This window comes from Emydura macquarii, unplaced genomic scaffold (genome assembly GCF_026122565.2).
Source record: "Emydura macquarii macquarii isolate MOO-44397 ecotype Brisbane River unplaced genomic scaffold, CSIRO-AGI_Emac_v2 contig_1483, whole genome shotgun sequence".
NCBI classification, from domain to species: Eukaryota; Metazoa; Chordata; order Testudines; family Chelidae; genus Emydura; species Emydura macquarii.
In genome coordinates, this window is record NW_027131620.1 from 11,005,964 (window position 1) to 11,018,535 (window position 12,572).

Genomic DNA, 12,572 nt, shown 5'->3' on the forward strand with positions numbered 1-12,572 from the left:
CCCCCCAATCTATAAAATGGGGCTAATACTGGAAGTCAGATATCCAGTTTCACATTCAAGGTATTTGCAAGCATTTATCATTAAGTGTATAGAGTATAATGATCTGATTAATCAGATATAACATAAAGCTGCTTGGGTCAGATTTTTATTAAAAGGAACCTTAATATATGCCTCTAGTTTTAAATAGGCAGATGGCATGATACGGATGGCTTAAGAAAAAAAAAAAAAAAAAAAAAGAGTTCTTGGAGATACATGACTCATTTAATTGAAACCATTAGTTTTACTGGCAAACAACTGCATATTTCTGTTCTGTTCTGTTAATCTGAACAAAGTGCTGTAATTATGACACAATACACAACGTCCTCTAGTGTTCCATATTGACAAAATATGGAAAGAATAAACTTTTTGGGTAACAAGATGTTCAGTGTTTCTATCCAGAATACTTTTATTATAAGGTTATCATATACATCAGAATTATATTGGGAACATATACAAATATGCAAAGAGTAGTTCAGAACCTCCATTATTCACATACACACATCATACCTCACACACTCATTTTGCATGTCTTCTCAGTTAGCAGGTGAACGCTACACAAAATTATTGCTTTGTGAACATACCCCGCAGATTAGAGTTAATCTTCAGTGGCAAGAACTGAGAATTTAAAATAAAATAAAAAAGAAATACTTAAATACCCTGTATAACATACTTGTGCATAAACCTAAAGATGTATTTAGATTACCCCATTACCTTTGAAATACTTACCAAAATTAAAATTTGAAACCCATTTATAAAAAAAAAGTATTAAAAAGTTCACCATTATTTACAAATCCCATTAAATTACACATAAATAAATATGTACATTCAACACACTGTTTCCCTTAGTACACAAAAAAGCCTCTCTGGAATTCTTTTCCCCCTAAATAGGCAAACAATATTTTCTTAAAAAAAAAAAAAAAAAAAAGTTGTGCCTATTTTTCAAGTTTTTCAATTTAAAAACAAGACCTGATATAAATATGTAAATAAAGCTGCAATATCCTTAGAAAAAGAATTTCTAAAAGCATTTATTTTCAGTTTGCACTAGCTCTTCCTTGTTTAAAAAAAACAAAAAAACAAAAAAAAACCAAACACACACACAAACAATATCCACTGCAGGCAACTGCAGTTTTTAAAAGCCTGAATTGTTTCCATAAAAAATAAGAATTAAAATAAGCATGTCAAATGCCTCAAATAGCTCTTTCATCTATGCTGATTTCAGCTTTTTTTCTATGGTAGTCTGAAAATAAAGCAAAACAGAATGATCTTAGTATTTGTCATGTGTTTATAAAAAACACATCATGTACATTAATCTAAATACCGTTGTTTAATACTGCATTATAGTGATTGTTGGCTTTAAAGACTAAAAACCTGAAGTTTTTCCAGACAATGAAGAGTATCCCATCCAAAGTCCACATCTCAAAAAAATATACATGGTAGCTGGTCACCACTAGATATTTAGATGTTTGAAAACTCTATGCATCTCTTAGTATATTTCCACCAAAGACTTTATAGCACCACTTTTAATACACTTGCACCAGTACTTATCTTCTGGTAACGAATTCCACAGTTAAAGGAGATACTGCAGCTTTAGAAAGACTTGTCTTATGTATCCAGAGGGAGTGAAGATCCTGAATAAGATGTTTTGTTGTTTTTAAAAAGGGGGGGGGGGAAGGGAGAGTAACAAAAATTTTACATGCCCCCTAGGCAAAAAGATCCCAGTCTGTGTTTAGGAAGAACAGTTTTAAAGTCTGGTTTTCCTCATTTTATTTCCTGTGCTTATCCATTTTATCAATGTTTTTGTTGCTTTCTGCAGAACTTTGGTCGCCAGTGTTCATGTATGTTTTGTCTGCTATTTTTAATGCTTCATTTAGGTAGTTCTGGACGGACGTCATGGCAGCACAGATGGCAGCACTCCCAAAGCCATGCGTGATCAGGCTAAAATGAGTCAAACAGCCCTGGATGCCAGGATCCAAGATTGGACTAGGTCTAGTGTTTCCAAGAGGAGTTCTATCCTGAGTAAGGAGGTCTGTGAATTCCTTACATATCTGCCTGTAAGACATAAAAGTGTTCATACTTTACGCAGGAGCAGGGATTTATGCAGGAAAGTGCAAGACACTCTGTGACAGGATTTAGCACTAAGAAAAAGCAAGATACAGGATCCTTTAAAATGAAATAACCAGCGATTCAGACTGTGCTGCAACCACAAAGGGATCTTAGAACTCAATTACACTCTATTACATCTACATCACTACAAGAATATTCCTCAGTCTAATTATAGAATTAAAGCCGTTTTTTAGTGTCAGTTTCTGACAAGCTTTATATACAAACATACACACGCATGCACACACTTCCCACAGTGTAATCTTTCCTGCTTTGGTGTCTGGCTGGTTCTGCTTCATTTGCTCTATTTTTTTTTAAATCAATTTAGGGATAGTGCCTGTGAGAACTTCCACAGATGTACGTAAGTGATTTACAATGGATAAAGCAGCTGAACTGGGGCATTTAATTTACCCTCTTCATCAGAAACCTAAGCTCCCAATCCTGCAAACACTTATACGTGTAACAATACAGTTTAAAAATACACGTGAATGTTCAATGGGACTACTCAAGCACAAAGTTACTCACATGCATAAGTGCTTGCAGGATCGGGGGGACCTAAGTTTCAGATGTATTTTTTAAATTACTTTGTTCATTTCACATACGCTGAGTGAATTTCTCTGAATCAGCATGATATACAATCTTATGAACTTTTAAAAAAAAAAACAACAACAAAAAAAACCTCTTAATGTACAGTACAATGGAGTGCTATATTTAAGGGATATTATGGGACGGATTCAAAGTCCAATGAAGTTGATGTGGTTCTCTTGACCCCAGGGGGTTTTGTATTAGAACCTATATCCCTGCTACAGAATATTAAAATTGATTGTAAAAATTCTATAGAAAAGATCACTTTCTGTTTTACTCTGTAGAGGTTTAGTGTTATTTCTATAGACCATGTAGGTTTCAACTCCAATAAATTTTGAAGGACTATGCCATAAGGGTGTATGCTGACTCTGGTATCTGGTACTACAAATAAATATGGACCTTTGTTGGGTTTTTTTATTAAAATTAAAAAAATCAAATAGTGTTTTACAGAAACACATTTTTCTGGTCACCCAATTTTTATTTTTTTTTATTTTTTTTGCTCCTCAATACTTACTTTGCAGCAAGAAGCATATTTTTCCTGTTAGCCATCTCATTACGGCCCAAGTGTGGTCTGGTTAAATATTCAGCCACTGCTTTTGAAGGAAACTCTGTCTCACATACGTAACCAAAGTCACGAGCAAGATGGACAGCTTCACCTGGGATGAGGACAGGAGATAAGGTGAATGTTTTAGAGCCAATAATTAGACCTTCACTGTTAGAAGAAAAGAGAAATAAGGGCAAAAACTTGTAATCTTCAGAATGTGCCCCCCACTTTAGAAAGAGCCATTGCTATTGTATTTTTCTCCCATACTGTGTGTTATTTTCTAATTAATAGATAGTCCAAATTTCAGGAAGACACACCGAGAAAACCTGCATAACAGGTGCTTCAAAAATAATTGTTCTGGTTGCCTTTGTATCAGAGGACAACATATGGGTCTCTGTATCTAACTAGGTTGTATAGTTAAGGATAGAATTTCACCTTAAAATGATTAAAAGGCATATATTCTTCTGATGATCACACAACTGATCTCAATTTACGTCAGTAAAATTTAGAAGTTAAACAGACTTTGTACACTCAGGAAACTTATCAGATGATAGTTTTAATACGATAATAAAGAGAGAGAACCTATAGTTCGCAATAAAATTCAGGATTTTTGTTTGAATAAGTAGCTTTCATTAATTAATAAATAGTAGCTTATCTGTAGCGTATGTGTAATATACAAACAGACACTAATATATTAGTTCCAGAGGGGTAGCCGTGTTAGTCTGTATACAGCAAAAACAACGAGAGTTCTGTGGCACTTTAAAGACTAACAAATTGTTTTTACTAATATATTAGATATACTTTATCGCTCTTTTATTTGGTCTTCCAATTCTACCTTTCTGTAAGGATTTAATAAAATAAAAGTTGGTACAGTATTGTGAGATAATGTAGATTACTTTGAAAATAGCAATGTCAGGATTTTTGGTGGGGTTTTTTGTATTATTTTTCACACTTAAATTGCTGTTTCCATTTCCATTAACTATAGCAATATCAAGAAGCTGCTTTTTAAAAAAGCAACATTGGCCCAGCTAAATTGATACAGGGACCACATAACATGCTGTATATTAAATGACCACCAGTTTCCTATAAGGAAGTCAAAAGCTGTAAATCTCACTTTATGTGCATGTTTATTAGGAAAACTTCTGAGGATGCGTTTGAGGTAGGTAAGGGCCAGTCATTGGAGGCAGCGGCTCCTATGCTTTTAAGCCTCCCAATAGGAAACCAAACTCACTAATATATGACCTCAAAATTGGAAAAGCTTCCTCTCCCCCCCACCATCCCTTCTCTACATACTCCAAAGACTAAGCACACTAGGTCCCACTGGGAACTTCAGAACTGCTTTGTATAAAGGAGTTGTTCTCGCACTTGTCAATTTCACTGCAGTATGGAAATGGCTATGTAGAATTCCTTAGGTTACACAGAATAGCTTCTGTGAATGAAAATGGTGAAGTTAATGCAATAGTTTAACTCTCTAGTCACAGTTCAGATATGATCAAGTTTATAACATATAATAAATATAGTAAGATATCCATATTTGCTCTGAAGGATGGCATAAACAACTAGATTTGTGGTGAGGATAAACCAAAAAATAATCCCATTATATTAGCGCTGGAAGGGCTAACAGGCAGCATAGTTTGTTTATCTGCAACTTGTTTTAAAAGCTTTTTCTGTCTATAGGTTTTCTAGGCTTGATCAGCATCCTGTCAGTGTTTGAATTACAGTTTCTGAGCCTTACACAGAAAAGCCCTTTTATCAATTAAAAAAAACCCCAAAGCACTTTCCCCTCCTCCACAGACTGACCTTCCACCAAAGATGTCAATAATGTCACATTTGCAGCTTTCCTTCTACCAGCTGGAAGATTCAAGCCAATTTTATCCAGTTTTTCCCTTAATGATCTGCCACCATTTTTAGATTTGGCTCTGTAAGTAGACAGAAGGAGAGAGATGTGCCCTTATTTAGCTTCAGGGGGACACCACTTATTTTAAAAGATGGGAAATCAAGTTACTGACATTTAATGAGGTTCTATTGGAGGGGGAAGATAAAAAAGAGCAGGTTTTCTGTTTTTCAATGACCTACTTTTTTTTAAAGCTCTACTGCATACCAGTCAGGGTAAAATATGGCAGAAATCAAATCATATATGTTTTGCCTTTAAGTTTATACCATAATAAAAATGTAGCAGCTGTAATAATGAGGCATAATATGAATTAAAACAGTTTGCAAAAATAAGGAGATGGAAGATGTCTTATAAGTAATATACCAAGATCACAAGATACTAACCAAGACACTGCCACAGAGAGATGATTTGTTCCTGAAATAAGAAAATGCTCCTTATGCATTTTCAGCGATGGAATCAGATTTTAAACAGGGAATGAAAATTTGTTGTGAGAACTGTTATAGCACTTCACTTTGGGAAGTGCCAGAGGTGCAAAGAAGGAGTTTTATTTCCAAAGCCTATTAGAATTCAGTGTTATTTTTTTTAAGTTTCATAAAATGGTTTAGACAAACAGTTATTCACGTTCATTTTTTGTACAAAGCTTACAAGAAAGATCAACAACAAAAAACAGGATTACCAAAGTCATGGGGGGGGGGGGGGGATAGTCAGCCTACCTACCTTCTGAGTACTCCTCCTAACAAAGAGGCATTTAGACATTCTGGAGGCGAGAGCCTCCTCTGAACCTCTGCTACTGTCACTTTATATTTAGATGTGGAACTCAGCAGAGAAAGTCTCCCCGGAACAGAACAAAACACTTCATTGGGGTTTATCACCACTCCAATTATTCCATCCTTCTGGCAGGGTAGACTCAACGTGCTGTTTTTTGTTAGTGATATGGGACCTGTGGGAGCGAGGTGGAAAAGCAGGTAGTTGATTTAAAAAAAAAAAAAAAAGACAAGTCTAAATGGAGCTAAACATTCATTTTGTGTTAAACATCCTCCATTGGATCTTGTCCTGAGTAATTGACCTACAATGCCACAGTTAGCCTCAAAACAACTGACTATAATGGAGAATGGCTATTTTTGTTGTCTCAGTAAATTTCAAGAGTTGTTGCATGCAATTAAGAACATAACTTTTTCCCCTAAGTGTGCAGTCAAAACTCAACATGCACCAGTGATAGAATATCCTGGAAGTTAGCAAATTCAGGCTTATAAAAATGGGCGGTAAAGCATATATAATGGCAGGACATAAATCCTTCGGCTATTGACAAAAAAAAAAAAAAAAAAAAAAAAAACCACTCCTTCAAACTAAAGGCACAGAAAGGTCTCCCGTTCTTAGAACAGGAACAACTATGATGGGAGGGGAGCTGACAAGCAGCACTGAATTTCATCTTCTGCCTACACAAATATGGAGTCTCTGCTCAGTCTCTCCTTTAAATTAAATTCCAATATATTCCTTTCCAGTATTTCAATATCTACAGCTGAGAACAGTTAACACGGAAAGCAAGATATCCTGTGCCTGAATGGCTTTTTCGTTTTGATGGAGTGGGGGCAACATACTTTCCAAAACAAACATTAAACCTCAGTGCCAGCACATTTGTAAATCTATCAGATCAACCTACCAACGAAATGTAGCCAGACTGAATCATTCCTATTGGCACCTAATGCAAGAAAGGGTTAAACAGCAAAGGCTGGTTTTATTCACTAGAAAGGAAGATTTTTAAGCGGTGTATCTGACAGAATAATTCCCCCATGAGCTAATTCGGCAATCAGCAGAGTTTCTGACAAACACTTCTGCTTTTCCTCAACTAGATATTTATTTGAAGTTCCCCTTTAGTCTCTAGAAGAAACTTGCACTCATTTTTAAAGCTCAAGTTTGTTTGCAAGTAGGAAACCAAGATTGGAAACCGAGTTGAGAGTCGATACGCGTTTTACGCTTGTTTAAACAACAGTTACAAACCATTTCAGCCCAGATAAAGCCTAACCGCTTTATAGGACCATTGATTACAAACGGCTCTTGGCTAATTCCCCCATCAGAGACCGTTTAAGCCAAGCCCTTTCCTTTCAAGAGATTGTGCTACCCCTGAAACAGCAAACGCTGCCTCGCATTCTTAGCAAAAAATAGCTCCGGTGTCATTTTATACGCAAGGAATTTGGGTCGGTGTGAAGATAAATGCCTGATCACCATTTCAATTTCGTTCCTGGATAAGTACATTAGTTAATATTGAAAGCAATAAAAGCAACAACATCCTTTTGCTATTTCGACTATTGGTAATATCACAAAACCCCAGAAGAAGAGATCCAGGTGTCAGAAATGGTGCCAGTGATATTTCGGGTAATTTGCTTCCCATCGAAATGGAAGTTTTGCAAACAGAGACTTTTTTGTACTCAAGACACCAAAAGAAGCAGAGCCGTTTCCAGACCACCCCCACCTTTAAATATCACCTTAGAGCGTGTTCACTGTGTATAGAGAACCCAGTCTTCCTTTAGTTATAAAGATCACGCAATAAAGGTCGGGCTTCCTGCCTTCAGACAGAGCCTCTTAAAGAACTGGCACCAAATAATGCATCAACCAGCCAATGTGTCATCTACAAATTAAACTGTAGCTATTGACAAGGTAAAGTAAATCGTAATGCCATCCACTGACCTTTTCTAATGACTGTCTGGTCATGCATTAATAAGTGTTGATCTTCCACATTCTGGAGAGAGAAGGGGGGGGAGTATAGTTTTCCTTTAGAGAAAGTGATCCTGCAAATCTACATGGATCCACCACCTCCCTCACCCACTGGAGCTTTTGACTGGGGGGGGAGGGATTCGTTCTCCCCCAAGCAAGGAAAACGTCGAGGCTAAACCGCAAAGCGCGGCTACAAAGACCCACACCCACACCGGGGCATCTGGCCCGTGGGGCTGAGAGTTTCTGGCCCCTCCAGTAGCATCCATCCCACTCCACTCCCCAGCTGGGCTCGGAGTCCCCGGATCCTTCACACCCGCTCCAGGATGTCTCCAATGGATCAGAGACCCCAGTTAATTGCTTTCTCTCCAGCCCTGCCGGTCACTGCTCTGGCTGGGATCGATCGGTCCAGAGCCGCCGCGAGGGGAGTTACCTGCACCTCCTCCATCTGATGAGCCATCTCGTGCAGCCCCAGGTTCTCTGCAAGCGTGGAAGCGTCCAGCCCGTGGCCGTGGGGCAGGAGGACCTCGGAGCGCCTGTAGGTTTCCCTCCTGCCCCCGGCCAAGCCGCTCTCCAGCGCCGAGAGATGAGAGACCAGGCCAGGCCTGGCGTGATGAGCCAAGCCGGTGGGATCCTGGCTTTGCCGGCTGGGCCAGGCGGCCTGCTGCTGGCTGGGCGGCGGGGGAGGAGGCTGGTGGAGCGGGTTAATGGAGAAGGGGTCCCCGAGGTGGGCGTACGGATCGCCGGACTGGGAGTAGGGCAGAGGCTGGTAGGGGGGCGGGAAGTAGGGGGGCTGGAAATCAGACGTCCCGGAGTGGGTGAGCGGCGGCGCCGGGCTGTACAAGTGCTGGCTGACGGCCGAGAGGTGGGGGAGCCTGGGGTTCCCATTGCTGCTCCCGTCGTGCCGGTCCTGGGGAGCAAAGGGAGAGAATAGAAACCCGTTAGTGCGGGGCGGGCAGACCCGTTAGTGCGGGGCGGGAGCTCCCCACGCCCCGTCGCTCGGCTCTGGGTGCAGCGCGTGCGGCGTAGGAATATGAACATGCAGGAAATGCTCGGCGGAGAGGGAGTCATCGGCGGAACTCCCCGCGCGTGGAATGGGGTCAGGACCCCCCCCCCAGCACAACTGCCCGCCCAGCTCCCACACCCTGCGCCTCGCAGGGAGACTCTCACGGCTCAAATGGGGGGGAAGAAATCGAACAAGCTCGGTTTAGTTTAGGAATAGCCTCCTTCAGCAGTTGGTCTAAGGGGCCCACGTAACTACTCATCCCACAGCCTGGGCGGGAGCCGGGACTAGTAATGAAGAGCCGGGCCTGAGAAATAAACGTCCCAGCCTAAGAGAAACTGAGACTCGAGCCTGGGGAGGGATCCGTAAAAAAAGTCACGGCTCGAAAGTGCGGAACTCCGGCTGCTGTGGCTGCGGAGTTTTCATTGAAGTTGAGAAAATAATTCAGAGGGTGGGGGCGGGAGGGGGAGCGCCCTTCCTTGCCTTCTGTCCCGTCTGATTTCAGAGCCCAGGCTTCAGAGTTAGAGGGGACGGTCCCACTAGCCTGTCCATGGTCAGCGGGGGGCAAGTTGAAAACAAAACCTTGGGCATTGCTTTCAAAGAGGGTGCAAACGCGGCTGTGCTGGAAAACTTCGGCCGCGCTGGAGACGAAGAGCGGCTGAAGTGAGTGCGCTCAATCCCCCTTCCAGCCCCGCTCTCCGCTGGTTCTCCAGCCCCCCTAAGCCCCCGCGGCCCCTCTCTTTGCTCTGCTTTTAGGGCGCCCGCACCGAGCACACGGGAGCGAGGGCTCGGATCAGAGCCCGGCAACGGAGAGAACGGCTCGGGCTCCAGCCGTTCCCCGCTGAAATTCGCCCCGATTTAAAAGCTCAACAATCAAAGCTGCGATGTCTAAATTGAGTTGATCCCGGGATTTAGCAGCTTCTGGCTTCACGGTCATTAAAATAACAGGGCTGGTTAATCGGAGGAGAATGGGTGTCTCAATGGGGTCCCCATGGAGCGTGAAGTGGGGACGGCAGCTAATCTGTAGGAGCCAAACACACAGACCATGACCAATGGAGCAAAGAAGGAGACGCGGCCGCTTTCAAAGAGATCAAAAAGCAGGGGGGGGGGGGAAGTTTCCTAAGGAAGAAGGGCTGGGTGGGGAAACGTGGGAATAGGCAGAGCCGGCAGGCACCTGAGCTCTGAGCTGCTCATTACAACTGGGTCCCTGGGACAGAAGGAGGCTGTTCGGCTCCGCACGTCACACAGAGCGAAGAAAAGGAGAGAAAGGACTTGAATCCGGATTGCAAAGGAAGCGCACCCCCCCCTCCCGGCCCCACCCCCACTGGGTCGCTCATCGGCCCCGGATCTGGGATGAGGAGGGGAAAAAAAAATCCACCTTCCCAGCACACAAGCAAAGGGCTGCGGCCGGGTGGGAGTCGCTCGTCCCTCCGGGCGAGGGGAGCCCGCTTTCTGGAGAGGCGCCGGCTGGCTCCCGGGTGCTCCAGGATCAGGCGGGCAGCTCAGTGGTTTCCCTGCCAAGAGCGCCCACTCGCTGCCCCGCAGATTGTCCCGGCTGCCGGCCGGACCCAGCTCCCCCCTTCCTGTCCCGGCTTCCCCGCGCAGCTCGCTCCGACTCCGGCTCTCTCTAAACCAGTCCGACAGGCTGGGGCACTCGCCGGTGCGCTCCGCGCTGTTTTCCCATCCCGCCGGGCCCGTCGGGGGGTGGATTTCAGCTCCGCGCCACACGCACCAAACATGGCCGAACTGGGCTTAACTGGGGGGGGACTGGGGCACGGATCGATCTGGGGAAGGAGAGCGATCTGGAGCGGATTCATAACATCCGTTCGGGTGCGGGGAGAAGAAAACTCAGCTCTGCTTCCTCCGGCGCTGCGGGACAGGCAGGAGCAGGACGAGTCTCCCCTGGCACGTACTCGGGGGGTGGGCGGAGGATACGGGGTTCGGTTTTGCACGGGGAGGGTTTCTTCTGTCCCTTTCCTTCCAGGTCTCAGAGGCCGAACCACACACACACGAGAGGAGGCCAAGCAAGTTTGGCGCTCAGCTGGCCCGGGTGGCCAAGAAAGGCGCGCACCACCCAACCAATCCTGGGTTTGAAAGAAGAGATGCGGGGGGGGATAGGACAGGTTAAGAGCCCAGACCTGAAACCCGCAGCAGAGGCGCGTTTGTCTACTCCGGGCAGAGGTGCGAATGGATCCGCTCCCCTTAACCTGGCTCCCGAAAGGCGAGCCGCTCCAGTCATCAAGCCGCAGCAGCAGAACCGGCGCGTTCTGCGATGTTATGATCCGGGGCGCATCAGCTAACAGCACACCAAAAGTCAGATCCCCCCCCCCCCACTGCCCCTGCGAGAGAGCGGGGGAAGATCTGTAACAGAAGCGGACTGATCCTGACGCCCTTTGGAAGCAAGAGCCGCTGGATCGGGCCCTATGTCTGTCCATGTGCTGACACCCCCCCCCCCCCCAGATACGAACCCCCCCTCCCTCCGCTCGTGCCATTAGCTCTCACCTCACAGTCCTCTTCGTATTTGACATTATCTGCTAGTTTCCACAACATGGCGTCCAGTGTCCAAAAAAACTAAGAGCTCAGGAAAGATCCGCCGCCCCCAAAGCAGTAAATCCAAGTGGGTGCTGGGGAAGAGCAGCTCTCCCCCCGCTGGGCTGGGTTAGTTGCCAGGCATGAAGACTGGTGCAGGACTAACCTTGTTCCCTCTGATGGTCACTCACTGAGGCTTTCCTCTGCCCAGACGCCCTTAATGGCACTAGTATTATCATAACTCCTCCCCAGGGATGGATTGGGAGCCTGGGCTTTCATCATGGGCGGCTCCGAGCCAACCACTCAGGATTGAAGCCCGCCGCTCCGAGCCACTCCTTCTCTGCGCCCTCTTGGATACGTCGCAGGCTGCAGCTCGCTCGACTTCTCCTCGCGCACACCGAGGGCTGGCCGGGGGAAGCTCTGGGCTGCCCTGCCGCCAAGGCGCGCGCACACGCGTGGCTGGGCTTGGGAAGAGGCCAGTTGCCCAGAGCGCTGTTGCAGCGGGATCCCAGGCGCGGATGTAACGCTGCTTCTCTGCATCAGGCTCCCCGCTGCCCTGGAGCAACACGCCCAGGTGCCGAGGGGGAAGTCACGTCAACAGCCCCGAAGTCAGCATGGGATGCGCTCAAAGCAAGCGGGAAGCCCAGAGGCAGATAGCAGAACCGACCTGCCTGCCTGTTGTAAAGGCACTGGCAGAGGGCAGCTGGCGCGAGAGTGGTGGGAACGGGTTTTAAATGCCCGGAATGATGCGCTCCACGATAAAGGGAAATCCTAAACGTTGCAATTCTTCCCCCTTCACACTGCTTTATTGCCCCTTCCTGTGGTTCTCTTCCAGCCCCCAAGTGGCCAAAAGAAAGCTCGCGTTGGCACGGGCTGGAGTAGAGGTAAAACGGATTTCGCATAATAAATACTGAGAGCATCACCGTTGCCATGCTCCCCACTAATCCCTAGTTCTCCCACACCCTTTCTCTCGAATATCCCCATCTATTAGGCACTATATTATGTGCACGGGCAAGGCTGTGCTGGCAGCTCCAACAGAACAGAGCTGGATGTTGTACGTCTCTAGTCAACAAAGATTCGGTTTAAAAACAAAAACATTTTGACAAGCCACATCTTGCGGTGACTGGATTTCAAGCCCAAACATTTACCAAAAAGTCCTAATTTTAGAT

At 45.1% G+C, this 12,572-nt stretch overlaps 1 protein-coding gene across 2 annotated transcripts; it reads right to left on the reverse strand.

Moving 5' to 3' along the window:
* Positions 1-1,544: 1,544 nt before the first annotated feature.
* TFAP2C (transcription factor AP-2 gamma) lies at positions 1,545-11,502 on the reverse strand. 2 transcript variants are annotated; one of them, XM_067554192.1, is made up of 8 exons: positions 11,377-11,502; positions 8,305-8,781; positions 7,848-7,899; positions 6,823-6,861; positions 5,880-6,102; positions 5,069-5,187; positions 3,239-3,380; positions 1,545-2,088 (listed from the first exon to the last, which is right to left on the reverse strand). In XM_067554192.1, the coding sequence occupies exons 1-8, from the start codon at positions 11,422-11,424 to the stop codon at positions 1,803-1,805; spliced, it is 1,386 nt and encodes a 461-aa protein (XP_067410293.1). In that variant the 5' UTR covers positions 11,425-11,502; the 3' UTR covers positions 1,545-1,802. The 2 variants fall into 2 exon arrangements, with proteins under 2 accessions (XP_067410293.1, XP_067410294.1); XM_067554193.1 differs by lacking the exon at positions 6,823-6,861.
* Positions 11,503-12,572: the final 1,070 nt, after the last annotated feature.